Below are 27,804 nucleotides of genomic sequence, written 5' to 3' on the forward strand. Positions count from 1 at the left end.
TTAGTAGTGTTACGTTTTTGGGGACATTTTTTGTGACAATGTCATCGCTGAGTAAAGATTCTCTATTTTTAGTGATCGCAATAATTTTGGCACGCTTGAGAGACCCAATAGGGTAGATTCTTTCTTTGAGGAGATTACCAATGATGACACATTCCTTATAAAAATCCTTGATGTCTGAACAGGCACGTAGTGCCCTGATGTACTCCCCTGCCGGGATGAATTATATGCTTGGGATGGCAGCTGCTTGCGGCCAAAATAGTGTTACGTGCTGTAGGTTTTCAATACAACTTGGTAATAACCTGGTTATGACAGGAATATCCAATCAGAGTTAGATCCAGAAAATAAATTTCATATGGGTGGCTATTGTAAGTGAAAATAAGCGAAAAACTATTGTTATTTAGATATTCAATAAAGGCTGCCATGGACGCCACAGGGCCCCTCCAAACGAGGAGTAGATCATCAATATAGCGTCTGTACCAGCCTATATGAGATGAATAAGGATTATGTTTGGAAAATATTTGACATTCCTCAAACCATGCCATAAACATAATGGCGAGAGTAGGGGAGAACCTCGACCCCATTGGGCAACCTTTAACCTGTAAGAAAAATTATCAAAAGAAAAATAATTCCTAGATAATAAAAAAACTGATAACATCAATGATATATTCTTTGAATTCAGCTGGATAGCCACTGTATTTAAATGGAAAGTCAAGGCTGTCAGGGCTCCTGGGTGTGGTATAGAAGGATACAGCACTTGAATGTCGCAGTTAACGAAGGTTGAGTGTGAATCCCGCCATATATTATTCATGTTGTTTAGTACATCTTTGCTGTCCTTCAAATATCCTGGGATTCGTGTGGCCAGAGGTTGTAGATGGTGATCCACCCAGTCACAAAGTATTTCAAACATGGATCCAGAGCAGGAGACAATAGGTCTATATTTAATAGGGGTATCTTAGGTAAGCCATACATGATAGGTGTACAAGGACAATCCATTTTCAGGTACTCTTTTTCTTTATCACTTAAGACACCTAATCTGAGAGCTTTGACTAGTATAGAATCAAGGGCCCTAGCAAATTCTGGAGTGGGGTCTTTAATTAATAGGCACCAGTGTCCTGTAAAATGTTATTGATAGCTGCTTCATAATTCTTGCAATGTATGACCACTACTGCGTCTCCCTTATCAGAATTGCGAATAATGATGTCTGTTATTTTGAAGTTCTTTAAGTGCCAGAGTTTGGGCAGCGGTCATATTATATTTTTTTCTTTATTGTATTTTGTTGTAATAATCTGAGTTCCCTTTCCATGATATTTTGGTACTTATCCATGGAGTTGTTTCTTGACTGTACCAGATAAAAAACAGGATTGGGTATATTAATAGGTGTCATCATAGTTTCACAAATTTTAGGTAACGATTCCTCACTTAAATAATAAAGATGTTTAATTGCTAATTGTTCCTGGAAGGACAATCCACGAAATATGTTGGTAGATACAATAGATGGTACATCAAGCTCTTTATTATGCTATTTATCAGCGGCATATGCCTCCTGGAAAAAACTTTTTTTTACGGTAATTGCACGTACTAATTTATTTATATCAAGTAAAGTAGAATAAAAATCTAAATGATTACCATGAACAAGTTAAGTCCTTTTGGAACGAACACTGATTTGTTGTTCGGTAAGCCTAGTAGATGACAGGTTGATCACATGATGTCTTTGTTCAGACTGCTGCAGTACCGTGTCTTTCTCTTGGGATACCTTGGAATAGGATCTTTTGTGTTTTGTTGATAATTATATTGTAGCTTGGTAGTACGATTATAAGGAGTAGTCACATCAGCCTCAGAAAAATACGATAGTCCCTCTAAAGTTTCTGCCTCAGTAGAACTGGAGCTGACATTCATTTTTGATTTCCTATATTTCTTGGACCTATTTTTGAGAATAGACTTCAGTGTTTGGGGGTCATCCTCATTATGTTTCCAGGTATAAACCATGTTGTGATCATAGTCATGATGATCTTTTTATGCTTGTTATTCCAATTTTGCCAGGTTATCCTCCATTTCCAAATATTCGTTTTAAAAACCTCCTTTTTTTTAAATCTATGTTGACAATGCAATAATTTTGCTGCGTGTCTCGGTGAGTTGTACACCTTCATGGGTCACTATCCACTCCATCAAGTGAATGGAGCAGTTCCAAAATAGCATTCCAGTTGGACATGAAATCTTCATTATGTAAATTTTTATCATTTTCTATGTCTTGTATGCTATGAGGGAGGGCTTGTATGCCCAAAACGCGTTAGTGGTTTTAATACTTTTCTACTATGTTCTGAGTTAATAAAGGAATTTATTTTTATTTGGGTGCTGGATTTATCCACGTTTTTCCTGATCACAGGACAGTTTTCCGTTTTGCCTCAGCCCATTTTAAATGAACTTTGGTCCAGAGAAGACGGTGGCGTTTTCTGGATCATGTTAACATATGGCTTCTTACCTTGCATTTGTGGATTACATGGCAAACTGTATTCACAGACAATTATTTCTGGAGGTGTTCCTGAGCCCATGCAGTGATTTCCAGTACAGAATCATTCCTGTTTTTAATGCAGTGCTGCCTGAGGGTCCCTAAGTCACGGGCATCCAATATTGATCATAGGCCTTATCTCTTGTGCACATGGATTTCTTGGATTTCTCCTGATTCTCTAAATATTTTGATGATATTATGTACTATAGATGGTTGGACTTTAAAAGTCTTTTTGCAATTTTACATTGAGGAAAAAATTTCTGAAATTGTTCCGCAGTTTTTCGCAATCTGTGAGCCCCTGTCCATTTGTCCATCTTTGCTTCTGATAGACTCTTCCTCTCTAAAGTGATCTTTTTTACCCAGTCATGTGCAAATTGCTCCTCCAGCTGTTTTTTTTATTAGTATTACTTACTTTTTCAGCCTTTTGTTGTCCCTGTCCCAATTTTTTTTAGATGCCTTGCTGCCTTCGCATTCTAAACAAGTTGGTTTATTTTTTGTGAAATTGTAAAATGCTTCACCTTTAACATCAGATTTTCTTTTTGTGATCTATTCTGAGTAAAATATGGGTCTATGAGATTTGGAAATCATTGCAGGGAGGAGGAGACATCAGCTTATGAGAACAGCTCATCTTCTCCCTGGTTGTGAAGTGGTCTGCATCGATTGGACAGCATCACAACCAAGGAGAAAATCTGATGTCTCCTCCTCCCTGTACTGATGCTATTAATTAGCATATTGGGCACCAAAACCAAACAGGGGGCATAGCGGTGCAACGGAGGAGCGGATCATGAAAAAAAAAATAGCAAGATGGCACTTGCTTAACCTGGACTACAGTATGAAGTATTGCTTTTATAAAGGAAAAAATGGGTGAAAGGTCCTCTTTAAGTGATGGCTTATCCACAGTATAGGCCATCACTAGCTGATCAGCAGTTTGGTGTAGCTCCTCTGGCATCGGCAATACGTAGCACCGTCAACTATGTAGTGGAGGGAGCATGTTACTACAGTGGTGCACTCATTGAAGTGAATAGGAACAGCACTGCAATAACGAGCTCTGTAAACTACACAATTGATAGAGCTATGTAGTTCCAGCATTGACTAGGCCACACTGAAACAGCTAATTGGCAGGGGTGTTGTACTCTGCCATCTCCAGTACTCCCATGGAAATGAATGGAGATAGAATGGCCACTCACATGCCCGACTGGCCGCTCCATTCATTCCATGGGGCTGCAGGGGAAACGGGGCCCTCATTCTCATGATCTTGGGGGTCCCAGCAGTAGGACCCCCACTGATCTAATAGTTATACCCATCCTTAATGTAACTGGAATACTCTTTTAGGGACAGTCCATGCAAGTTCAAACATAAAAAAATCTTTATACTGTTTTCTTTACTTTCAGCCAGTGAAACCTGCAATGACTTTCACCCTATGTTCTTCACACATGATCGATCTTTTGAGGAATTCTTTTGTATCTGCATCCAGCTGTTTAACAAGACTTGGAAAGAAATGAGGGCAACTTCTGAAGACTTCAACAAGGTAAGAAAAAAATTAGCCATTCCTATATAGATCATAGAACATATTTTATTTCCTTTACCTCCCAAAAGTTGTCAGATACTAACAATCTGCCTTTTACAGTCTGTGCCATCTTTTTTGGGTGTTTTTATGTATAAAATATCTCACATATACATATGAATAAAATGGTGTTCAGCTAAAGATTCCTGGTAGATAACTTTACATTCTTATTCTTAATGCTGTCAAAGATGTAGACAGAGTAAACAGTGGCTGATGGTGGATGTTTAATCTGGTGCGATATTAGTTTGTCTAGTCTACGTTTATACCCCCTATTGGCAGGCTAACTCCGGGACAGAATTTTGCACTAGAATTGTGGCCACAGTGTTGCAAGTTGAGCTATGGCCGTTTCCAATGATCCCACTACCACTTAGGCTGAAAAAGTGTCTAAGATACATGCATGCTGGAATTCTGGCTCATTGTCATCAATACATCTGCCATTATAGATGGTCTCTACTTTGACACTAAACAAAACGTTTAGTTTAAAGATCCTCCAGGATTTAACAATTGATGACCTATCCCTGGGATAGACCAAAATATATTGGATTGGGGAGGATCCGACACCCCACACCCTATCTGCTGTTATGCAGTAGCTTTATAGGCACACCTATACAGTTGAATCCATTGTGTAGGGGATGGTTACTGCAGCGCTTCCATTGATGTGAATAGGAGCAGTGCTAGCTATACAGCTAGCTTCATCCACTACACTGTGGATAGAGCTGTGTAGTTACGGCATTAGAACTACTCCCGAATTGCTGATCGGTCGGGGCATAGGGTGTATGATACGACCGAAAAGATCTGATATATTTTGGTAGGTCATATGGATAGGTACTCAATTGCTAAATCCTGGAGAACTCCTTTAAAAAACAAATTTATAGGCCATTATCAACAATATCCTATTTTTTTTAAACTATTATTGGTGTGTTTTCCTATTTTCATTACATTTCCAAAAGCAGTGCCTTAAATGGGTTTTCCCGAGGTGTTAATACTGATATACTTATCCTCTGGGGCGATCATCAGTATCTGATCGGTGGGTGTCTGACACCTGGAACCCCCACTGATCAGCTATTCGAGAAGGCAGTGTGGCCCGCGGTAGCGCTGCAGCCTTCTTGCTGCTTTCCTTAGCCGAGTGACAACACATTTGTCGATCATGTGGCATAGGCGCAGCTCAACACCATAGAAGTGAATGGGGCTTAGCTGCGATACCAAGTACAGCCACTATACTATGTATGGCGCTGTGCTTGGTAAGCATGGAGAAGACCCTGCTGCTCACAGGAGTGCTGGTGCCTTCTCAAACAGCTGATTGGCAGGGGTCCTGGGTGTCGGACCCCCAGCGATCAGATACTGATGACCTATCCTGAGAATAAGTTATCAGTTGTAAAATCTCAGAAAACCCCTTTAAACCACATTTGTGTGTTTTTTTTTTTTGTTTTTTTTTAAAGACCTTGATAAAAGTTTCAAGTTGAGTAACTTTCATACCCAAACAGTCTTCGGCCTGTAGTAAAATGTTATTGCCTATTACTGAGGTGCTTTACAGCCAAAATATTCATTAGGACTGGAGTTTTTCATTTCTTTTGATCAGATGGAAAATGGGCACAAAGCATTGCTGCTGAATTTCTATTCACGTTCATAAATCTCTAGGCTGTATAACGAGAATCTGCATCTCTCAGTAAATCACTCAACTGGCAATGAAATGTAAAATACACTTAATACGAGATGAAAAGTGCTACAAAATGATTACCAGCTCCATCCTGCCTCACACTTATTCCCTCGAGGTGCCTCTACAATAGAAATTAAAGCTAAATTTCAAACCCATGAAATTCACATTGTTCTTCAACAGTTTGGAAAGGAACCATGTTTTTTTTTTTTTTGGTCTTTTTTTGCGATTATTTTCTTTTTTTTTAATTGCCAGGATTGCACTTGTTGCTTTTTTCTTAATTATTCTTTTTTTTTTATCTCTTTAACCTTGAAATCAGACATTCATGGCAGTTTAGCAATCACAGCACACACACATTTTAATCAGTAATATAGATAATATTTTCCCTATAGGCAACCTAAATCTAGTAAGGGCATTAGAGGATTTGCTCGGTGTTCCAATCTGTAGCCTGTCAGTTTAATATGTAATGTTTATAGGGCTTGTAATAAACTGAAATGTTCGCTTTACCCAACTGGTGCACCAGCGGCGAGCAATGCTGTAAACAACATTAAAAAAAGGTTATGCCGGGTGTAATATATAAAAGGCCCTTTAATGTACATGAAAAATGTCTCACAGGCTTAAATCCTGAAGGCACTCTCTGCCCGTGCCCCTGTGACAAAACGTGTTGCCAGCTATACAGCACTGAAAAAGAAAATGAAGGTTAAATAAGGAAACACTTTATTATAGAAAAAAAATAAAACGTTATAATTCAGTATAGCAAAAACAATTATAAGGCAATCAGACCCGTGACCCAAGAACAGATCACTTCATAAATATGGAGCCTACAACAGTCTATATTATATTCACTCACAATCTAAAAAGTATGTCCACTAACAATATAAAAGCATACAGTATGTGCCAGTACGGCATTATTATATGTTCATATGTTATATATTCAAACATATAGGTTAAAGGGGTTTCCAGGGTTTGAATACTGATTGATAGGCCATTAATATCTAATTGGTGGGGGACCAACACCGCGCACCCTCGCCATCGTTATGTAGTGGAGAGAGCTGGTTGCTGCATTGCCGCTCCCATTAAAGTGAATATTAGAAGCGCTGCAGTTACCAGCTTAGTCCAATACACAATGGACAGAGCTGAAGTGGTTGGTTGGTGGGTATTTAGCCCCCACTGATCATATATTGATGGCCTATCCTGAGAATAGGCATCTATATTAAAATCTCAGAGAACCGCTAAGGCTTGAAGCCATGTTAGGGACAACAAAATGAACCTATCCTAATTAGCATAACCCATTAAAGCAGAAGATAAGAATTATTAATATGATGTAATAAAAGGAAAGAAAAGTGAAACCAGGAGCATTCAATAAACCAAAGACATAGAAATAATGACAGTCAGTGTAGAGGTATCTATACTATACCCAGCCCCACACGAATGTCTAGGTGTCCTGCTCTGACCTCTTCACAGGCTAGGGGACAATTAAGTGATCAATGTGGGTCCGACCGCTAGGACTCCCATCCCTAGAATGTCCAGATGGAGTGGCAGGTTGAGCATGCGCCCTGCCGCTCCATTCACTTTCATGGGACTGCAAGAGACAGCCAAGTACAGTGCTCAGCTATCTCCGCAGTCCCATAGAAAATAAATGGAGCAGGGTAGATTCTTGACCTGCCACTCCATCAAGTTAGGGGAAGGGAACCCCCCTTAAAGATCAGTTAGATATCCCCTATTCTATGGATAGTATATAAGTAGAAAACTTGGCACAGCCCCTTTAATAATAGAAATTATAATCCCAAATGTCATTTCAGGGCAATTGTGAATGGATGAATTTAAACATTGACAGAACAGGTATATTTTTAGAAATAAAAGTACAAGCTTGTACATAAACAATATGTAGCAGTAGATCAGTAAAGGCTTCAGGAACAAATGCAATGCAAGCAGCAGTACAGCACATACCCAGCAATGCCGTAATTAACACTCAAACCTATAAAACCCCATGGTTTCAGAAGTGTACGTAGCCTTTATGTAGGACCTGACATGTCTATGTTAGTAAATAATTGTCTTCTACAGTAAATGACCATTTTGAAACGTATGTTTGACCATATTTTGTTTACAAATGAATTGCACTGTATTTGTCAGATCGCTTCTCAACATATTTGCCGGGTTGTGTCTGGATCTCCTCCAGTCCGGACAGCATTCATGTAGCTTCAGCCAAAGCCAGATCCAGAGAGACCGGGCAGGCTGTTCTCTGCTGGATCTCCCGAACACTAGTTTAAAACTAGCCTAAGGGTATGACCACATGTCGCGGTTATGTCGTGGTCATGCTGCATGTGGCCAACCACTTGAGGTATCCACATAATCATGCTATTAGGGAGCGTTTTATGTCTGAGATAATTTATGGACTGCTAATAGAGCTGTTAAGAATGTTTGTGGTTCTTTAACATTTTAATAAACTTCAAATAGTGATACATATGTGAAATATGTTAAACATACCGCAAGCGGCTGATCAGCTGTGTAGCAAATGCGGTCAGCAAGTGCAATAGGGTGGGCATGTTTTATGTGTGGCTGATATACAGTTTTTATATACAGTAGCTTTTTTTGGATTGGTACAAAAACTACAGATGCAGCTGAGCTAAACTTGATGGTTAACACTGTGCCATGAGTAAAGTTTTCATCAAAATGCAGTTTAATGCCCCATAAATGGTTTCCGGTCACTTCTGGATGAAGATCGTTATGTATTTTATCTACGGTTGCCTTTGTACTCATAGAAAGCGATTATTTATTTTTAGATTTTTAGTGCTTATTGTTAGATTTATGATTATTAGAATTTACATATGATGCTGAAAAGTAGCTATATTAACTGTATGTGACCGGTCTAGCCTGTCATAATTGAATATACAGTAACATTTTGATAATTCAAAGGTTTTACTCCTTTAGGTCCTTGAAACGGTTTTCTAGGTTACAGATGCTTATGACTTATCCTTAGGATAGGCCTGTGAAGGCTAACCTCCGGCACTCCAGCTGTGGTAAAACTACAACTCCCAAAATGCACACTTGCTTGGCTGTTCTCAGAACTCCAATGAAATGAATGCTGGTAGTCGTAGTTTTACCACAGCAGGAGTGCCAGAGGTTAGCCATCACTGGGACAGGTCATCAGTATCACATCTGTGGGGGTCCTACGTCTTGCATCTCTCCCAGATCAGCTGTGTGAGAAGTGCCTAAACTAACACAGAGAATGTAGCCGGAAGTACAACTCTGTGTCGTGGCCATGTCGGGTTACTGTAGCTCAGCCTTTATTTAAGTTGCATTTAAAAAAATAACAAGAATGGTAAAAAAAAAATGAAAAAAAAGGCACCATTTATAGTACAGTATGGTTCATAATTCCCTATTGACTTACTACAAGTCTCTGACTGCATTGAAAACACTACCATTCCCCTAAAGATGCTATATGTGAAACCACCCAAAATGTGTTACGTTTATAGAGATAATTCCAAATGTCACCTTCTTAGTTTTATAGAAACAATCTTCTTGAAGATGTGCAAAAAGGACCTAATCATCTGTATCGAAATGACTTTTAACACCTCTGAACAGCACACTGATTTGTCAAGGTGGTTCCACTTCATTGTAAGCGTTGTTCTAGCCACCAAATTCAGTCTTAATTTACTGTACATTCGCCGCAAATCCCTAATGTGAGAGATTCTTATAAAAAATACATCATGGTGCAAAATAAATATTTGAACACGACCCTTTAGCCTACATTTTAGATGAACACGGCTTTGGATTTTTCTTAGCACAAAGAAATGCAAATATCATAGAGCTTAGTCTTGTAATTCTTCTGGCATTTCCACTGAGATAGCAGAAGGCTAGATAAGGTTAGATAGGTGTTAGCTAGCCAAACTTTTCACCACTGTGCATTTGAAGTGAAGGTTAGAAATAAAATCTATATAAAAGTAGACTGTACTCTCATCATGCTTAGTACAAATATAATACTGTATAAAATAATAAGTATTGTATAGTACAGCTACATTCACACTGCAGTGAAAAACAGACATCGCACGTCCATTTTAAGAACAATGGTAGTCATTTACACAACCGTTTTTTTTTTTTTTTTTATGGCCAGTGAATAACTGATGTCAAAATATAGGACATCATGTCCTATTTTGTCTGTTTTCATGAACCAACAGCCCTCATACATCTAAAGGGGGCAGTTTTTAACGTCCATTTCTTAAAAAGGCATTAGTATAAAAACAGACCTTTTAGCAGTTTAATCGCTGCTACAGTCATGTAAACTAATCCTGGGCACAAGCATCAGAGTGTTGGTGTAGGAGTTGGAGGGGTTGAACTGGTGACTATATGTTATTTTATTGCTTTAACACCATCCCTGCCTTTTTTCCCCAAAATACCTTATACCGTAATGCAAAATACCTTACATTCACAGCATTTGCTCACAGGGCAAGTATGGAGCAGGCTAAGAAGCTGAGCCCAATCCATACACAGTGGGTGCCACCTGTGTAATACAGCTGACACCTGCCCAGATTGGAAGATAACTCCTATCCTAGTTATTTTAACTCCCTCAGATGGTGTGGTTAATATGAGCGGTTAGACAGAGAGCGGGGCCTTCCGATAAAAACTAGCGGGGCTCCGATCTATTGGTATGAGAGCTTGGGGCCCTATGAGTTGCCTGTTAAGCCAGGCCTGTGGCACAACCTTTAAAACTTCCATGGACTCCATAGTATTCTATTGTAGTCTATGGTGCAAGGGGACAAAAAAATTACTGTAAAAAATAGTTGTTAAAAAATAAGACAGAAAAATCTTAAAAATTAAAATCACCCACTGTCCCAATTTTAAAAATAATAAAAAAATTTACATCATTGGTGTTGCTGAATCCAAAAATGTCCGACATATTAAAATATTTAGAGTATCCTGTTTGCTGAACGACATGACAAAAAAATAAAATAAAGAATGTATAATTTGCTATATTTTAGTCAGCTCACTCCTCCCTCCACCCAAAAAAAATAATAATAAAAAGTGATCAAAAGTCGTATACCGGTATATCCCAGAATGGTGCCATTAAAAGCTACAGCTCGTCCTACAAAAAAAAAAAAAAAAAAAACTCTGACTGTGTAGCCTGAATTAATAGTGTCACAATATGGCGATGCAAAGTACATTTTTATTTTTTCAAAGTCTTATATAAAAAAAAAAACATAATGAGAATTGTATAAATTTGGTATCACTGTATTCATACTGACCTGCAGAATAAGGTGGTCATGTCTTTTTAATGCACATTGAACCTGGTAAAAACAAAACCCAAACAAAATCCCCCACAAAATGATGCCTTTTTTTATTTATTCAATTGCCCCCCCCCCCCCCCCCCCCCAATTTTTTTTTCCTTTTGTCGTTTACCAAGATATGGTAAATTAAATTGTGCCATTAAAAAATGCAACTTGTCCTGCAGACAAATAAGCCTTCATATGACCATGTGAAAGGAAAATGTAAAAATGTATTACTCGCAAGGTGAGGTAGAAAAAACAAAAAATGCAAAAATTAATGTATGTGGAGGAGAAGATATTGGATGCTGTGACTGAAAACTCTTAGAATGTCATGGTAAAGATGATTGAAGGGATGGCCCAAGCAGGGTGCCACCAGGCTCGACACCTCATGCTGGGGAAATTATTAGATAGATGGCGACGGCTATGGAGCACACTGAAACAATTGTCCCCGGTAAAATGCTTGTGACTGCTTGATCCTGAAATTTTTTAGCAACCCTTTATCACAACCTAATGTCAGCCAACAGCTCATCTTCTTATGTTTCTTACCTACCTCTAACGCATAATAGAAAGTATTAAGATATGTGTAGCACTTTCCTTTTTTGCCTGTTGCTGATGAAAATGTCAGTGGGCATGATGCCAGATGTTTATTCTGTAAACCTGTTTTATTATGAATTTCAATGAATTGTAAGCTCCTCTGAGTTATCAGAAAGTTAAGAGCTGGTTTTATGACAGGTTGAAAGGTAGACTGTTCCCAGCAACCAGATGACTTGGCAATGGTAATCTATGGTCAGCCATATATTTTCCCTGTCAGTAGATGGCCAGGTCTGCGAGAGGGATAGCTGCTTTTTGGTCTGGCTAATAGACAAGCTTCCCGAGCAGTGATTGCCCTCGATGGTGTCCAACGCCTTACAGGGCATATGGAAAATGGTTGTCTTGTTGAGACCACCGCTTAACTTGGCATTAGGGATATTCCTTTCCCCCATTTCCTTGTACCTTAAAGTGTTTTTGTTTGTTTTTTGTCGTAGGCTTGATGTCTATGCAAAGACTTTTTATATTGCATCAATTGACATTGTATGTTCTTTCACACTTTCGAATTGGAAACCTCATACTTTGATTACTTTCATAAATATATGGCCATAAAACTCATTACTCCGATTCACTAGCCTCTAAAAATAAGTTTACAATATATTTTAGGGTCTCTGCATGTATAGGAATAAATATCACTAATATGTAAGTTGGTACCAATGGTCAGGAGGTTGGGGTCCATCTGAAAACTACATGATGACTTCATTGTGAAAGTATAAGGCAAAGAATGGTTCTTTTGTAGCAGTTACAGAGTACCAGTTCATCTTGGGTCCCATTCACATGGCAGCTTCTGACAGAATTAGGTGTAGATTCCATGCCAAAAAAACAACTGCGGCTGCATGAAGTCCTGTTTTCAATTGGAGGCCATGCTGCTGTTCATTCAGCTGCCACAACCCATTCTTGGCTTGGCTATAAACCACGGCCTCCCATTGAAAGCAGTTCACCATGGTAGCCCAACGGCTTCCTGGTGCGGAATCTGCAACAAATTTCTCCTGATAATGATGCTATATGAACAGTGGGTTTAATTTTCACTTTATTTCACAAGTTTATTAATAATGAATAGTTGACTATGCTCTCCATAAATATGTGCCAGCCTTTAATTTCCTGCAGGATATGAGCAGTGCTGTTTTGCAATTCATATTTTAAACCCCGTAAGAGCTAATCTTTAGTTTTGCAGGACACGCTACTACAAAGTCAGAATGTGCCATTTCTGTACTTTGCTACAGATAGTGGGGAGAAGAAAAACGCTTTTTACTTTTTAATTAATTCTGCAATTAGTTTTCTGCTGCTTACAACATATATTTCAAAGAACACACAGTAAATCCTCTTGCCTTATTGAGATAGTACAATTATTTTTTGTAGTAAATTAGCATTTCAAAGAATTTTATACACAGTCATTTCACCAGGACAAAGTTCTGTTTTATGTACAAATTTCAGTGTATACATATATTAAAGCAGAAACAACAAAGTGATATTAATTGGCCCCAAGAAACATTGGGGGTCATTAATAACCCCTGCCCTGGCGGTGGATCCGCCCAAGTTCTCTAGAGGAAGCGGCCTCTACATAACTTTGGCGCATCCACCACCGTTCTAAATCTACGCCAGCTTCATTGCCGACGTAGATGTGGAACATTTTCTACTTGTAAAACAGGCATAGAAAATCATAAATGAGACGAGGCCTACGGCTGGCCCCCTTCCCTGCCCACACAACTCCCCCTTTTTTTTAGAACTGGCGTGAGGCTGGAAAAAGTCACATATTGCAACGCAAACAAACTGTATGCACGAAAGGGGTTGTCCCGGTTTCAGTAAAAAAAATGAAAACGTACAGCAATGGAAACTAAGCCGAAATAAGCATGTGTGTTCTATTAGTGGATTAAGTGCTGCTGCTCTGGTTCTCCCTGGCTGGGCTCCGTATACCCTGCTGTAGCAGTGAAGTCACATCGACAACACATGACCACTGCAGCCAAACACTGTCCTCCTTAGTGCACTGCCGAGGCTAGTGATTGGCTACAGTGGTCACATGTTGACATGACGTCACTGCTGCAGCTGATAAACAGAGCCCGACCCGGAGAACCTCAGTGGTGGTGCTGGGTCCTCTGAGTAAGTACAGCTTACTTCTTTATTGCAGACCTTTCCCAAGTGTTGGCCGGTTTCTTACTGAAACCAGACAATAATTTTTAAGGAACTGTATACATTGCAGTTATATTTCAAATACCAATAGGGGTCTGCAGGCTTACATGTTAAAGAGGTTGAGCATGTTTGGGGGGTACCCCCCTTCCTGTGCAGATCTAAGAAGGGAAGCCTACTTACCTGCTTCCCGTAAATTTTCAGTTTGATGCTGCTGCAGCCAATCGCTGGCTGCAGTGGTGACCTGCTCCCCTTGCATCATATGACCATTTTTTATAACACAAAATGGAAGTTTTCATCTAGGAGTTCAAGCAGAGCAGAGGCCGATTCACTAGCAATTACCTGATTGTTGATTCAAGGTGAGAGCTGCATTTACATGCAGCAATCATCCCCTCTGTATGGGGACACATGATCAGTACTGTGATCGCTCATCACCAGATTTACACTGGACAATGTGCTGTTGGCAATTTATAATTTCAGATGCCACATAAAAGATGCAATCAACCTACAACAGGCGTTTACCCATTAGTCAGGTAATTGATGGCACCTTTTACTCAAGGCAATTAAAAGCAATCCTCAGCCTTTGTGAAATTACTTTAAAGGGGTTGCCCCATGATAAATATTCTGCAGTTTTCAAACCAGCACCTGGAACAGTATACTTTTGTAATTGTGTAATTAAAATTTTTGTATAGCTACTGAGTTATTCAATAAACTGTATCTGTATAGCGCCACCTGCTGTTTGTTCTTTTTCTTATTTTTTTTACCTGCTTACTGAGAAGGCCGCACATGCTCAGTTTTATCCTTTAACGTCCTCCTGAGCTGTGATAGGGAGAGATGAAACACGCCCCCCTTAACTGTCAGTTTGATATCAATATAGCAGAGCAGTGGGTGGGGAGATCTCTGGATCCATGTGAGGTACAGGGCTGGTTCTAGCTTTGTTAGAAAGAGGTTGTCATGTACTATATGACGTCTGATTAATTTTTGTTTACATTAGTCATAAGATAACCCCTTTAAGCGGCTTGAACTGCCCATGGCTTCTCTGTTGCATAATAGAGTACTGGTTCAGGGCAACCACTATGCAGCACTAATACTGGCCATACACAAGAGAAAACTTGGTTGAACCCATTGATATTGGTGCGATTGTCCAACAGATTCATGTGTATGAGAGCCTGGCAATTTCAACCTCCCGAATTCTTTGTTTCCTCAAGAGAGACACCACTTCTTCAGAGGGTATTTTCACGCATCACTTGTGCATTGCGTGAAAATCACAGAATGTTCTATATTCTGCATTTTTCATGCAACGCAGGCCCCATAGAAATGAATAGGGATGCGTGAAAATCACATAGCATCCGCAAGCAAGTGCGGATGCAATGCGATTTTCACTCATTTTTGCTAGGAGATTGTTAGTAAATTGCTAAAATTCAACATAACTATAACATGGTTATAAAGGAAAATAATAGCATTCTTAATACAAAATGCTTAGTAAAATGTTGCTTAAGGGGTTAAAAACAAAAACAAAAAAAATTTACTCGCCTCATCCTCTTGTTCGCGCAGCCGGCATTGTCTTTCTCCAGCTTTCGGGACCTGCAAAAGGACCTTTGATAACGTAATCGCGCTCACCAAGTGGTGAGCGTGGTGACGTTAGCGCAGGTCATGCTGAATGAAGATAGATTCTATCTTCATTCAGCAGGACCTGCGCTGACGTCACCTGAGCGCGATTACGTAATCAAAGGTCCTTTTGCAGGTCCTGAAAGATGAAGAAAGACTATGTCGGCTGCACGAACAAGAGGATGAGGCGAGTTATTGTTTTTTGTTTTTTTTAACCACTCTAACAACATTTTAATATTTAAGGATTCTGTTTTAAGAATGCTATTGTTTTCCCTTATAACCATGTTATAAGGGAAAATAATAAAGTATACAGAACGCCTAACCAAAACCCCGAACTTAATTGAAGAAGTACGGGTTCGGGTCTGGGCACCACATTCAGTTTTTTATCACACGCGTGCAAAACACATTGCACTCGCGTGAAAAAAAAAAATAATGACTGCAATTGCGTGCCTACTTGCGCGGTTTTCCCGCAATGCACACGTGACGCATCCGGAGCAAATCTGGGACGCCCGTGTGAAAGAGGCCTAATGTGCTTTCCTGTGGCTACTTGGCAGCTACATAATTGTGCCTGAGTAGTTTAATAATGTCAGAAAAAGTATTCTGCTTATTACCTAAATGTGATCTAAAGGGTGCCGTCAGCAAACCCCAATCATGCAGAGAATAAAGCTTTCATCTTTCTGCTTGACGTGCTGAGATATGATGAGCTACGAGAAAAGACGAAAGGAGAGGCGCAGGGCTGGCAGCCCTTATTATCATGTAATGCATTATCTCCTCGACGCAGCCGGTATGATTAGACGCTCCATGCTGCAAAGTTAGAATGCTGTGAGTAAGTGCTGGGGTTATTCTAAGCACGTCTCATGAAATGCTTGCTGCAGAAAATCACCATCCAGGCAATAAGGATGGAAATGATCTTGCCACGTCAGTTATATGCTTATAAAATAATGGAAATGTCCTAGTAAATGCATACCAAAATTAAACATTGAATTTTAGTTAAAAAAATATAAATAAATCCAGAGCAGATGCTTGTGCTGTACATAACCTGTGACGATCCATTTGGAAAGTAAGAGCTGTTTGGACTAATTATATGTGTGGCAATAATTTGTTTTTGTCCTACTGGCGGTTTAGTATTTCATAATCATTCTGCCTTTGCTGTGATAGAAATCAGTTCTCCATCAGTGAACTTGTGCTGGACATTTGTTAAAACACAGCCGGCCATCTGAAGAGGCAGAGCTTCAGCCCGAACTAATGATAAGGTAAGAGGTAAGACCAGCCTTGTAGAAGCAGCAGGGTCTTTCTAGCAGACTAAGGCCTCATGCACACAAACTTTTTTTTTCTTCCGTTTACGGGCCGTTTTTTGCGTTCCGTATACGGAACTATTCATTTCAATGGTTCCGCCAACAAAACTGAATGTACTCCGTGTAACGGACCGTTTCAGCAGACAAGGGGTTAAGATCCGTTTAGGCGATATGCCCCTTTCTGAGAGACAGGCACAGCTACTGCAGAACACCAACCTCCCGAACTGGATACAAAATAGCACTCCAAACTGGAACCTCGCAAATAGCTGTCAGCAGACGAACAGGAAAAGCGTACAGTCAGCTTACACTCCTGGCAATCAGTCTCCAACAGCATACAGGGAATCCCCCCAATAACGAGACAAGGCTCCGTCTTGAGGGTCAGCAGTGGTCTGACTGTACTTCAGGTACAGCCCCTTTTATTCATAAAAAACAAACATAGTACTGCCCACAGGGTTTTGAAATCCAACCAATCAATATCTTACAACACACAATGCAAGTACAGCAACCAATCGTTCCCGCCCCCTAGAGGACCAGAAGGGAGACTGCGACACAGAACAGATACAACATATCCCCACAATGCATCATGGTTTCCTCCTCTCTGCCTGGGAGACAACCGAGGGCAATCCAATTATCTCTCAGGACAAAGGGAGGTCACCAATACACATGTGGAGACAACAGGACAGACATCACCATTTAAACACACAATGGCACACCCCCACAGCAAACACAGACATTTAACATATCCTCAGATAGCTCAAGTCTGAGTGCATATTATTAGGTGAATGGCACTCAGAATACACAAATACAATAATATTAGCTATCTGGGTACCCTCACATAACATACAATTTAACCGAACGCATAATAACATAAAATACAATTCCACAGACAGATTTAAGCTGTGCGGCCGGTCTGTCTTCTCCTTTAAAGTTACTATGGGCCATAATCCTGAGGCAAGAGGCTTTTAAACAGCCCTCTCCAAAATCCAGTGGCGAGGTTGGTTTCGCCACACTCCGTATGCATTCCGTTTCCGTATTTCCGTTCCGTTGAAAGATAGAATATGTCCTATTATTGCCCGAAAATCACGTTCCGTGGGTCCATTTAAGTCAATAGGTCCGCAAAAAAAAACGGAACACATACGGAAATGCATCCGTATGTCTTCCGTATCTGTTCCGTTTTTGCAGAACCATCTATTGAAAATGTTATGCCCAGCCCCATTTTTTCTATGTAATTACAGTAATACTGTATACGGCATACAGAAAAACGGAACGCAAAACACTGAAAAAGCCATGCGGGCATGTGCAATAAGCCTAAGGCCTCCTGCACACGACCCTATGGCTTTTTCAGTGTTTTGAGGTCTGTTTTTCACGGATCTGTATTTTGTTTGCGTTGTTTTTCCATTCCGTTTTTCCGTATGGCATATACAGTATACAGTAATTACATAGAAAAATTGGTCTGGGCATAACATTTTCAATAGATGGTTCCGCAAAAACGGAACAGATACGAAAGACATATGGAGTACATTCCATATGTGTTCCGTTTTTTTTACGGACCCATTGACTTGAATGGAGCCATGGAAAGTTATTTGCGGGCAATAACAGGACATGTTCTATCTTTCAACGGAACAAAAATACGGAAACGGAATGCATGCGTAGTACATTCATTTTTTTTTTTTTTTTTGCGGAAACATTTAAATTAATGGTTCCATATACAGAACGCAAAAAACGGCCTGGAAACGGAAAAAAACGGCCGTGTGCAGGAGGCCTGATAGACCAAAACCAACAAGTAAGGGTGTCCGCCCCAATGATCAAATATAACACCAATGTCTACCACCAACTATGAGTACTTTACACAGGCAATAATTGGCACTAGTGGAAAGGAACTTTTACTGTGGGCAACTGGAGGCGAACAGCCACGCAGAAGATCGTTGATAACTTTTTTTTCCGGCCACATAAAAGTTGCAATCAGATGACAACTCATTTGCTCTTTTGTTGGCTGATTGCAGGGTCTTTTACACTAGATGATGACCAGGCATGGATGTTCATTTAGCTCATAATGTGTCCCCTATATTTTTTTTCTGCTAGTTAAAATCAGAAAAACATACTTTTTTCTAAGCTGTGTTTATTTTCTGATTGTAGATTTTTTTTTTTTATTCTTTTTGCTGAACTTGATTATGGAGACTGCCATCTTGCATTCCAAAATATGCTTTAAAGTGGCAAGCATGGGCCATACACGCAGTAGTCTAGAGGGGATTCGATAACTTCTGTGGAAGAGTTTTCTAGGCATGCTCTGTGACCTGTGCAAGGAAAGAATAGATAAGTTATGCCCATCGCCTATTGTGAATGGTGGATTTACTTCTGCCTATGATGCAAAGTGATCTGTACAGACACTTCTGGTCTGAATTCTGTCAGGCTGATCCGGCAGAGAACTGCCTCCCAGAATTCATCGGAATTAAGTATGGGTTCCGACAATTTTTCGCTTGTCTGCCGGTACAGCCTTGCTGTAGCTTAGTGGACAGTGTGACAACTGCAGAGCTTATATATATAAATATAGATAGTGACATTAAAATGAAAATAACATCATTACAAATTATTTTAAAATTTTTAACGTCAGAATTTGAGTAAAACAATAGGTTATTTTCTGATGACACTTTCCCTTTGTCACAAGAATCATTAGAGAGATGCATATATTAATGTTCAGATTTATTCCCTTTGTAGTAATGAAGTATCGTTTGTTTGATATTCCTGGCATATCTAGCCAGGCAATGTACTACATGATTTAGACCTAGGGCCTTAGGTCACAAAGCAGTGTATGACTTCTTCAGGGTGGAACTCAACAGGCTCACAATAAGATTGGCGGACGTTGGAAGTTTTTGCCCTGACGGTATTTTCAAGGGCATCTTTGCTCAGTTTTTTCATCGTAATATAGATTGATATTTGTTAACTACTTTTCCATATATTTTGATTAGGGATGAGCTAATCAATACATAAGAATCAATTCAGTTCTTCAGCTACGAGAGCCTGTCCCTGCTGCTGAAGAAGCTCCCCTACTGCTTGATTGAGAAGGCCAGAAATCTTGCCGGCCCTGGAAATCTTGCGCCTGCAGTGACTTAAGCTGCCAATGCTGTGCATGCACCGCTACACTTCAGAGCATGAACAGTCTCTGCTCCGAGTCAATCAAATGGCAAGGGGGAAGCTTCTTCAACAGCTGGGGCCGCCCCTCACATCTCCAGAACTCTATTTCATAAACATAATGATTCATTCATCCCTAGTTGTATCTATAGAGAAAAGCACAATATATTCAATATTTAGAGCCTCTTTAGATGTTAACGTTGAAAAATAACCTACAAAATATGTTGTAAAAATAATATCAAGGTTATGTTTAAAAAGCCCCATAAACAATAATGACGCTGTGTGTTAGACAGAAGTGGTTTACATTCAGATCAGTTAAAGAAAAAAATGCCGGGATGTCTTCAATTCAAGACAAAACAACACAGAATACAGATCGCCAGAGCTGCTGAGTGTGCTCAGAATGTAAAATGGAAGCCTTTACATCTTGTGCTTTTTAGGTATTGATCTGGGACTGTAACTAACACTTACCATTACTATATTCAGTACGTTTTATGATTTTAACCTGTAAATATTTTTTACTCTTTGTGTGATTAAAAAAACAAAACAAAATATTGCACACGTATGCAGCATGTTGTATGTCTAGAATTGTATTTTCTTCTCTTACAATACTCACTGAAAAGTGAGCTACATGAATGAAAATGTAACATTTACTAGATCATATATAACACTCAGCTAAAGCCACAGATAGGCTAAAAAATCAGTCAGAGGGCTGCAAAAACTGATTTGTGAACTCTCTCACTGGCTGCCACAGACAATACAGTAACCTGCCACACGTCAGAGTAATATCACTCATTCAATAGATGTGGCTATAGTTGTGGTTAATACTGAGATGATGTTATGGACTTTTGCCCAAACACTCTCTAGCCATCACTATTATAGTTTCAGGAGTTCCTGGATGATCTCCACTTCTCAGTGTGAAGGTTGGAGGTAGCTGTAGGAAAGAGATAGGCAGGTGGTCATGGCCTTCCTGTCGAAAAACACCTTTTGGAATAGTTGCAAAGGTGGTCACACCATCCCCAAGCCAATGTCTAGCTGTGGTAAAACCACGACTAACCAAGATGTACACTTGCATGGCTGTTCTCAGAACTCCAAAGAAATGAAGGGAACATGCTTGGAGTTGTAGTTTTACCACAGCTGGAGCGCCGGAGGTTAGCCATCACACCCCTATAGTATCCCTACATATCCCCAGAGATGTTTCAGTGGGTCCTCATACAGGGTAGAGTACAGTAATGGTTAAGGGTATGTTGCCAGGTCAGATGTCCTGTAAATATATAGGCAGATGGCAGATATGAATTGAGGTTCATATATGATACTAGCCCAGCCCACCTCTTATTGATGTCCAATAGTGAACTAGCACATACGTGCCAGTTAGTTTAGAGAGCACTGCACTACAGTTTTTGTCCAAGTGTGGTACTTACAGCCCGGTCCTGATGCCGTCTGTATAAAAAAGGTGCACACTGTGCTCTTCCATTTAACCCTTATAAACCTAACCTGGGGGGCATATTTTTATGCTGCTTCCTCTAAAATCGCATTCTCTATCCTTTATTATCTAGTTCTATGTTTTTCTTTCTCACATCAAGGATTTTATTAGTGTTGAACAAAGCGACTTTGGATGAAGCATCCGAAGCTCACTTCGCTCAACATTGAATCTTGCCACCAGTTTGATGCGAACTACAGTTGATCACTACGATTATTGAATATATTTCTTCACACCATTTAATATCTTGAATTTGCAAGGTATATGGTAAGGCCCTTTTTGCATACCATTGGAAAGATCTGTTCCCTGTACAGTATGCCTTTTCATCCACAGGATGGGTCTGACTTTGGCATTTGGAAGAGGTGACACGTTCCTAAAAGAACATTTTCCCAAGTCCGCTGTGCCAAACTTTGATCTTCCTTTTGATTAAAAATGTTTTTATAATAATCATAAGGGAGCAGAAAGTATATACCCAACCATAGCTTCTATCAGTAGATGCCAGAAATCACAAATGCCAAAGTTTATAACTAAAGTTCACCTTTGAGCTCTTCTGCATATTCAACCAAGAGATGTTAGGCTAGGGTGTAAGACGATATGTGTGTACATAGATAAAGAACCTAAAAAGTCACACACATATATATATTTGATAATGCTTTATTAGTAGAAAAACACATAAATTATTACATATATGGCGGTTTCAATTAATGGTAAAAAGTGCAGGAGTGTAAAGTGACAAGTGCATGGAGCCAATCAGCCGATCCAGAAAGTTGGTATATCGGATAGGTAAGATGGTACAACAGGTAAAGAGACGATTGAGAGCAATGCAAGAAGTAGTATGAGTCCCAGTAATACTTGCAAAAAAGCACAACGTCCTAATTACACTACCACGGGTCACTGCTATATAAGTGGGAGGACAATAAGTCCACACTAGTGGTGTGCAGGGCGGTAAGCAATAATTATAAACATCAATGAATCAATGCTAATCCGCCTGCAAACAACAATTTGATAAAACCGACCGTGGTGACCTATACAGACCGGAGAGGATGATGTAGTGGCTCCTTACCCGACGCGCGTTTCGCCTTGCTTCTTCAGGGGGCTGAAGAAGCAAGGCGAAACGCGCGTCGGGTAAGGAGCCACTACATCATCCTCTCCGGTCTGTATAGGTCACCACGGTCGGTTTTATCAAATTGTTGTTTGCAGGCGGATTAGCATTGATTCATTGATGTTTATAATTATTGCTTACCGCCCTGCACACCACTAGTGTGGACTTATTGTCCTCCCACTTATATAGCAGTGACCCGTGGTAGTGTAATTAGGACGTTGTGCTTTTTTGCAAGTATTACTGGGACTCATACTACTTCTTGCATTGCTCTCAATCGTCTCTTTACCTGTTGTACCATCTTACCTATCCGATATACCAACTTTCTGGATCGGCTGATTGGCTCCATGCACTTGTCACTTTACACTCCTGCACTTTTTACCATTAATTGAAACCGCCATATATGTAATAATTTATGTGTTTTTCTACTAATAAAGCATTATCAAATATATATATGTGTGTGACTTTTTAGGTTCCTCTTCTGCATATTGGCAAATGTAATTCCCTTGTGTGTTATGATTGTATGATCCCTTTAGATCAGGCATGCTCAACCTGCGGCCCTCCAGCTGTTGCAAAACTATAACTCCCAGAATGCCCGAACAGCCTACAGCTATCGGCCTACAGCAGGGCATGGTGGGAGTTGTAGTTTTACAACGGCTGGAGGGCTGCAGGTTGAGCATCCCTGCTTTAGATTAATGTGTATTCTATTAAAATAGCAGGGTAGCTAGAGAACATGAGACAGGGATAACATTATCTTGCTGCATTACTTGAAGGGCCACAATAAAACTTTTAAATATTTTAAATTTCTTAATTTCTAGTTAAAGCAAATCTCCATGTGTCCCTCACTAAGAGGCAGTTAGGTGGTAATGTGTTTTATTGATGGTTTGGTGGTTTAGTTGCTTACAGTTTATAGTCCTTCTGCATGCATCGACTTCCTTGTGAGTTGATGATGAAGTTGTGCTTATGAATGGGACCCTCGCCGATCACAGGGGCCCCGTACCCCTGCAGCCTCTCTGAAATGAACGGAGCGGCCGGTTGGGCATGCATGAGGACGGTCCATTAATTTCTATGGGAGTTCTGGAGATAGGTTAGCGCTTGTCTATCTCTGGAAGTCCCGTAGAAATGAATGGAGCGGCCATGTGCATTTGCGACCGGTGCTCCCTTTATTTCAGGGGGCTGTAGGTGGTACGGGGCCCCCGTTCTTGTGATCGGTGGGGGTCCCAATGGTAGGACTCCTACAGATATAATAGTTATCCTCTATCCTGTGGACAGGGTATAACTTAATCTAACTGGAATACCTCTTTAACCCCTGCAGAACTGAGTGATTTTCCTTTTTTTTTCTTCTCTTTTTTTTTACTCCCAGCTTTCCCAAAGCCATAACCGTTTTATTTTCCATTTACATAGCCTTATGAGAGCTCATATTTTGTTGTACTTTCTAATGACAACATTTATTTTTGCATACAATTGGAGTGGGAAGCGGGGGGAAAAATTCCAAATGGGGTGGAACTATAACAAAAAATGTTGCTACAGTTTCATGGGTTTTGTTTGTACAGTGTTTCATATGCAGTAAAACTGACCTGTTAAATTCATTTTCCAGGTCAGTACGATTACAAAGATACCACACACATATTTTTTTATTGCGTTTAATTACTGGGGGGAAAAATGCTTTGAAAAAAACTTTTCTTTGCATTGCCATATCCTGACCCCTCTAAGTTTTTTATGTTTATGGAGCTGTGTGAGGGCTCATTATTTGTGGGGTGATCTGTACTTTTCATTGATACCATATTGGGGCGCCATGTTTAAATACCCGACCACCGACGTATATATATGCTAGGCGGTCAGGAAAGGGCTAAGCGTCATATAAACCTTCATGCAAAGCACAGAAGGTGCAGCGGCACTTCTCAGAGCGATTCTCACCTTCTGCTTGCGTTGGCTCTGCTTTTGCAGCATGTGGAGTACAGATCCATAGAAAATGTACAGGATCCGTACTCTACATGTTGCGAAATCAAGCAGAGCCAACCCAAGCAGAAGGTGAGGATCGCTCTGAGAAGTGCCGCTGCACCTTCCATGCTTTACATGAAGGTTTAGATGAAGTAGCTGTAAAATATATGTTAGTACCTACAGGGGCTGATCCTGCTGCGTCATTATGGCTGAGCTGTGATCGGTGACTACAGGGAGTTTGGGTAGTCTGTTACACACCTCCTCTGGTTCAGGCTGCTCTTTCTCATCCTTCAGCTCCGCCTGCGGTATATAAACCTAAGAGAGCAAAGGCAGTATCATTATGAAGTGCAGTCAGAAAAGGGTGATTATTACAAAGTCGGTACACACAGACAGAGGGGTAAGAGCCTTATTAAGAGGGAGCCTGATGAGTCACTAGAAGTACATCTATCATAAATAGATTGAATATTATCCGTTGAAATGAATATGACAGCAGTCCAAAAGAATGGAGACAACTTTACCTTTTGCAGTCCTTGTACTACTACTACTACTACTACTACTACTACAGTAAACAGATTTGAGTTTACGCTTTTAATGTGTTCTCATACATATTATATTTGAAATTAAACGAAAAGGAGTTTGTCATTGATGTCACATCTTGTTTCTTTTTTTGTTGTTGAAAGATTCTTAACTTGGACAGCACTTCCTAGAACTGAAGTAAAGTCCGGTAGGTGCACGCCAGTGGTGCATCCCTTTACACCATTATGGAGTAGACATTTGTTTCACTTTTTTCTGCCTTCCTCCTTTCTGACTTTCTGGACATGGTTATGACTCTGGTTATAGCTTTCATCTCCATTGAGTTGTGATTATTATTATTTTTTTTGTATTATCTGTGGACCCAGGCATGATTCATAATTTCTAGAGGGCAGTTGGATGTCTTATATTACTGATGTAATGTAAGTGGCATTACATTTTTATTAAGCTTAGAACCTGTTTTCTGTTACTGGGGTGGTGATCGTTCCTATGTCACTTAACCGCCCCAGGACCGCCGTACGCAGGATCGCGTCCTGGCGGCGGCCCTGTTACTCCTCCTGGACGCGCCGGCGCGTCCTCTCGCTAGAGGCGAGATTTCCTGTGAACACGCGCACGTTCACAGGATCGGCCGGTAAGCGAGTGGATCTACAGCCTGCCAGCGGCGATCGTTCGTTGGCAGGCTGTAGATGTGATTTTTTTTTTTTAACCCCTAACAGGTATATTAGACTCTGTTTTGATAACAGCGTCTAATATACCTGCTACCTGGTCCTCTGGTGGTCCCTTTTGCTTGGATCGAGCACCAGAGGACATAGGCAGCTCAGTAAAGTAGCACCAAGCACCACACTACACTACACCCACCCCCCCCTGTCACTTATTAACCCCTGATCACCCCATATAGACTTCCTGATCACCCCCCTGTTAGGCTCCATTCAGATGTCCGTATGTGTTTTACGGATCCACGGATCCATGGATCTGATCCGCAAAACACACACAGACGTCTGAATGGAGCCTTACAGGGGGGTGATCAATGACAGACTCCCTGATCACCCCCCTGTCATTGATCACCCCCCTGTAAGGCTCCATTCAGACATTTTTTTGACACAAGTTAACGGAAATTGATAAAAAAAAATTTTTTTTTTGTACAAAGTCTCATATTCCACTAACTTGTGTCAAAAAATAAAATCTCACATGAACTCACCATACCCCTCACGGAATCCAAATGCATAATTTTTTTTAGACATTTATATTCCAGACTTCTTCTCATGCTTTAGGGCCCCTAAAATGCCAGGGCAGTATAAATACCCCACATGTGACCCCATTTCGGAAAGAAGACACCCCAAGGTATTCCGCGAGGGGCATATTGAGTCCATGAAAGATTGAAATTTTTGTCCCAAGTTAGCGGAAAGGGACACTTTGTGAGAAAAAACAAAAAAAATTCAATTTCCGCTAACTTGTGCCCCAAAAAATATTTTTCTATGAATTCGCCATGCCCCTCATTGAATACCTTGTGGTGTTTTCTTTCCAAAATGGGGTCACATGTGGGGTATTTATACTGCTCTGGCATTTTAGGGTCCCTAAAGTCTGAGAAGAAGTCTGGAATCCAAATGTCTAAAAATGCCCTCCTAAAAGGAATTTGGGCCCCTTTGCGCATCTAGGGCTGCAAAAAAGTGTCACACATGTGGTTTCGCCATACTCAGGAGAAGTTTGGGAATGTGTTTTGGGGTGTCATTTTACTTATACCCATGCTGGGTGAGATCAATATCTTGGTCAAATGCCAACTTTGTATAAAAAAATGGGAAAAGTTGTCTTTTGCCGAGATATTTCTCTCACCCATAATGGGTATATGTAAAATGACACGCCAAAACACATTACCCAACTTCTCCTGAGTACGGCGATACCACATGTGTGACACTTTTTTGCAGCCTAGGTGGGCAAAGGGGCCCACATTCCAAAGAGCACCTTTCGGATTTCACAGGGCATTTTTTACAGATTTTGATTTCAAACTACTTCGCACACATTTGGGCCCCTAAAATGCCAGGGCAGTATAACTACCCCACAAGTGACCCCATTTTGGAAAGAAGACACCCCAAGGTATTTTGTGATGGGCATAGTGTGTTCATGGAAGTTTTTATTTTTTGTCACAAGTTAGTGGAATATGAGACTTTGTAAGGGAAAAAATTCAGCTAATACCTTAGGGTGTCTTCTTTCCGAAATGGGGTCATTTGTGGGGGGTTTCTACTGTCTGGGCATTGTAGAACCTCAGGAAACATGACAGGTGCTTAGAAAGTCAGAGCTGCTTCAAAAAGCGGAAATTCACATTTTTGTACCATAGTTTGTACTATACTTCACATAGTTTGTACGCTATAACTTTTACCCAAACCATTTTTATTTTTACCCAAACATTTTTTTTTATCAAAGACATGTAGAACAGTAAATTTCGAGAAAAATGTATATATAGATGTCGTTTTTTTTTTTTTTTACATTTTACAACTGAAAGTGAAAAATGTCATTTTTTTGCAAACATTTTGTTAAATTTCGATTACTAACAAAAAATGTCAGCAGCAATGAAATACCACCAAATGAAAGCTCTATTAGTGAGAAGAAAAGGAGGTAAAATTAATTTGGGTGGTAAGTTGCATGACCGAGCAATAAACGGTGAAAGTAGTGTAGTGCAGAATTGTAAAAAGTGGTCTGGTCATTAAGGGGGTTTAAGCTAGGGGGGCTGAAGTGGTTAATAGTTCTTTTTTATCCAGTGGAAATATCCAGCATGGCAGACTGCTGGACTTAATAATCACTGTTAATGTATTTCCTATGCTCTTTATTTTACAGCCTGACAGTAACAACTTATGAATTATTGTACATTGCAGGAGGATAATGAATAAATCACTTTCTAATAAGGCATAGCTTTATTATGGGACCACTTGTTCCTCTAGAAGATGATCATTTAATCTGTAAATTGGTTTAAAAATCTTTCAGAGACGAAGGAAGGCAGTTGTAATGTTCTCATTTCAGTACATGCTTCAG

At 40.1% G+C, this 27,804-nt stretch overlaps 1 protein-coding gene across 2 annotated transcripts in view; it reads left to right on the forward strand.

Moving 5' to 3' along the window:
• The window catches only part of ELMO1 (engulfment and cell motility 1), a 475,397-nt gene that overhangs the window by 302,785 nt on the left and 144,808 nt on the right, over window positions 1–27,804 (forward strand). Inside the window, exon 16 of one of the 2 annotated variants that reach the window (XM_044293583.1) lies at window positions 3,898–4,034. In XM_044293583.1, coding sequence (XP_044149518.1) covers window positions 3,898–4,034 — 137 coding nt within the window. Of the gene's footprint in view, window positions 1–3,897; window positions 4,035–16,457; window positions 16,562–27,804 lie in introns of those variants that run through there. The other variant, XM_044293584.1, reaches the window with a different exon arrangement.

The sequence above is a fragment of the Bufo gargarizans genome, chromosome 5, assembly GCF_014858855.1.
Source record: "Bufo gargarizans isolate SCDJY-AF-19 chromosome 5, ASM1485885v1, whole genome shotgun sequence".
NCBI classification, from domain to species: Eukaryota; Metazoa; Chordata; class Amphibia; order Anura; family Bufonidae; genus Bufo; species Bufo gargarizans.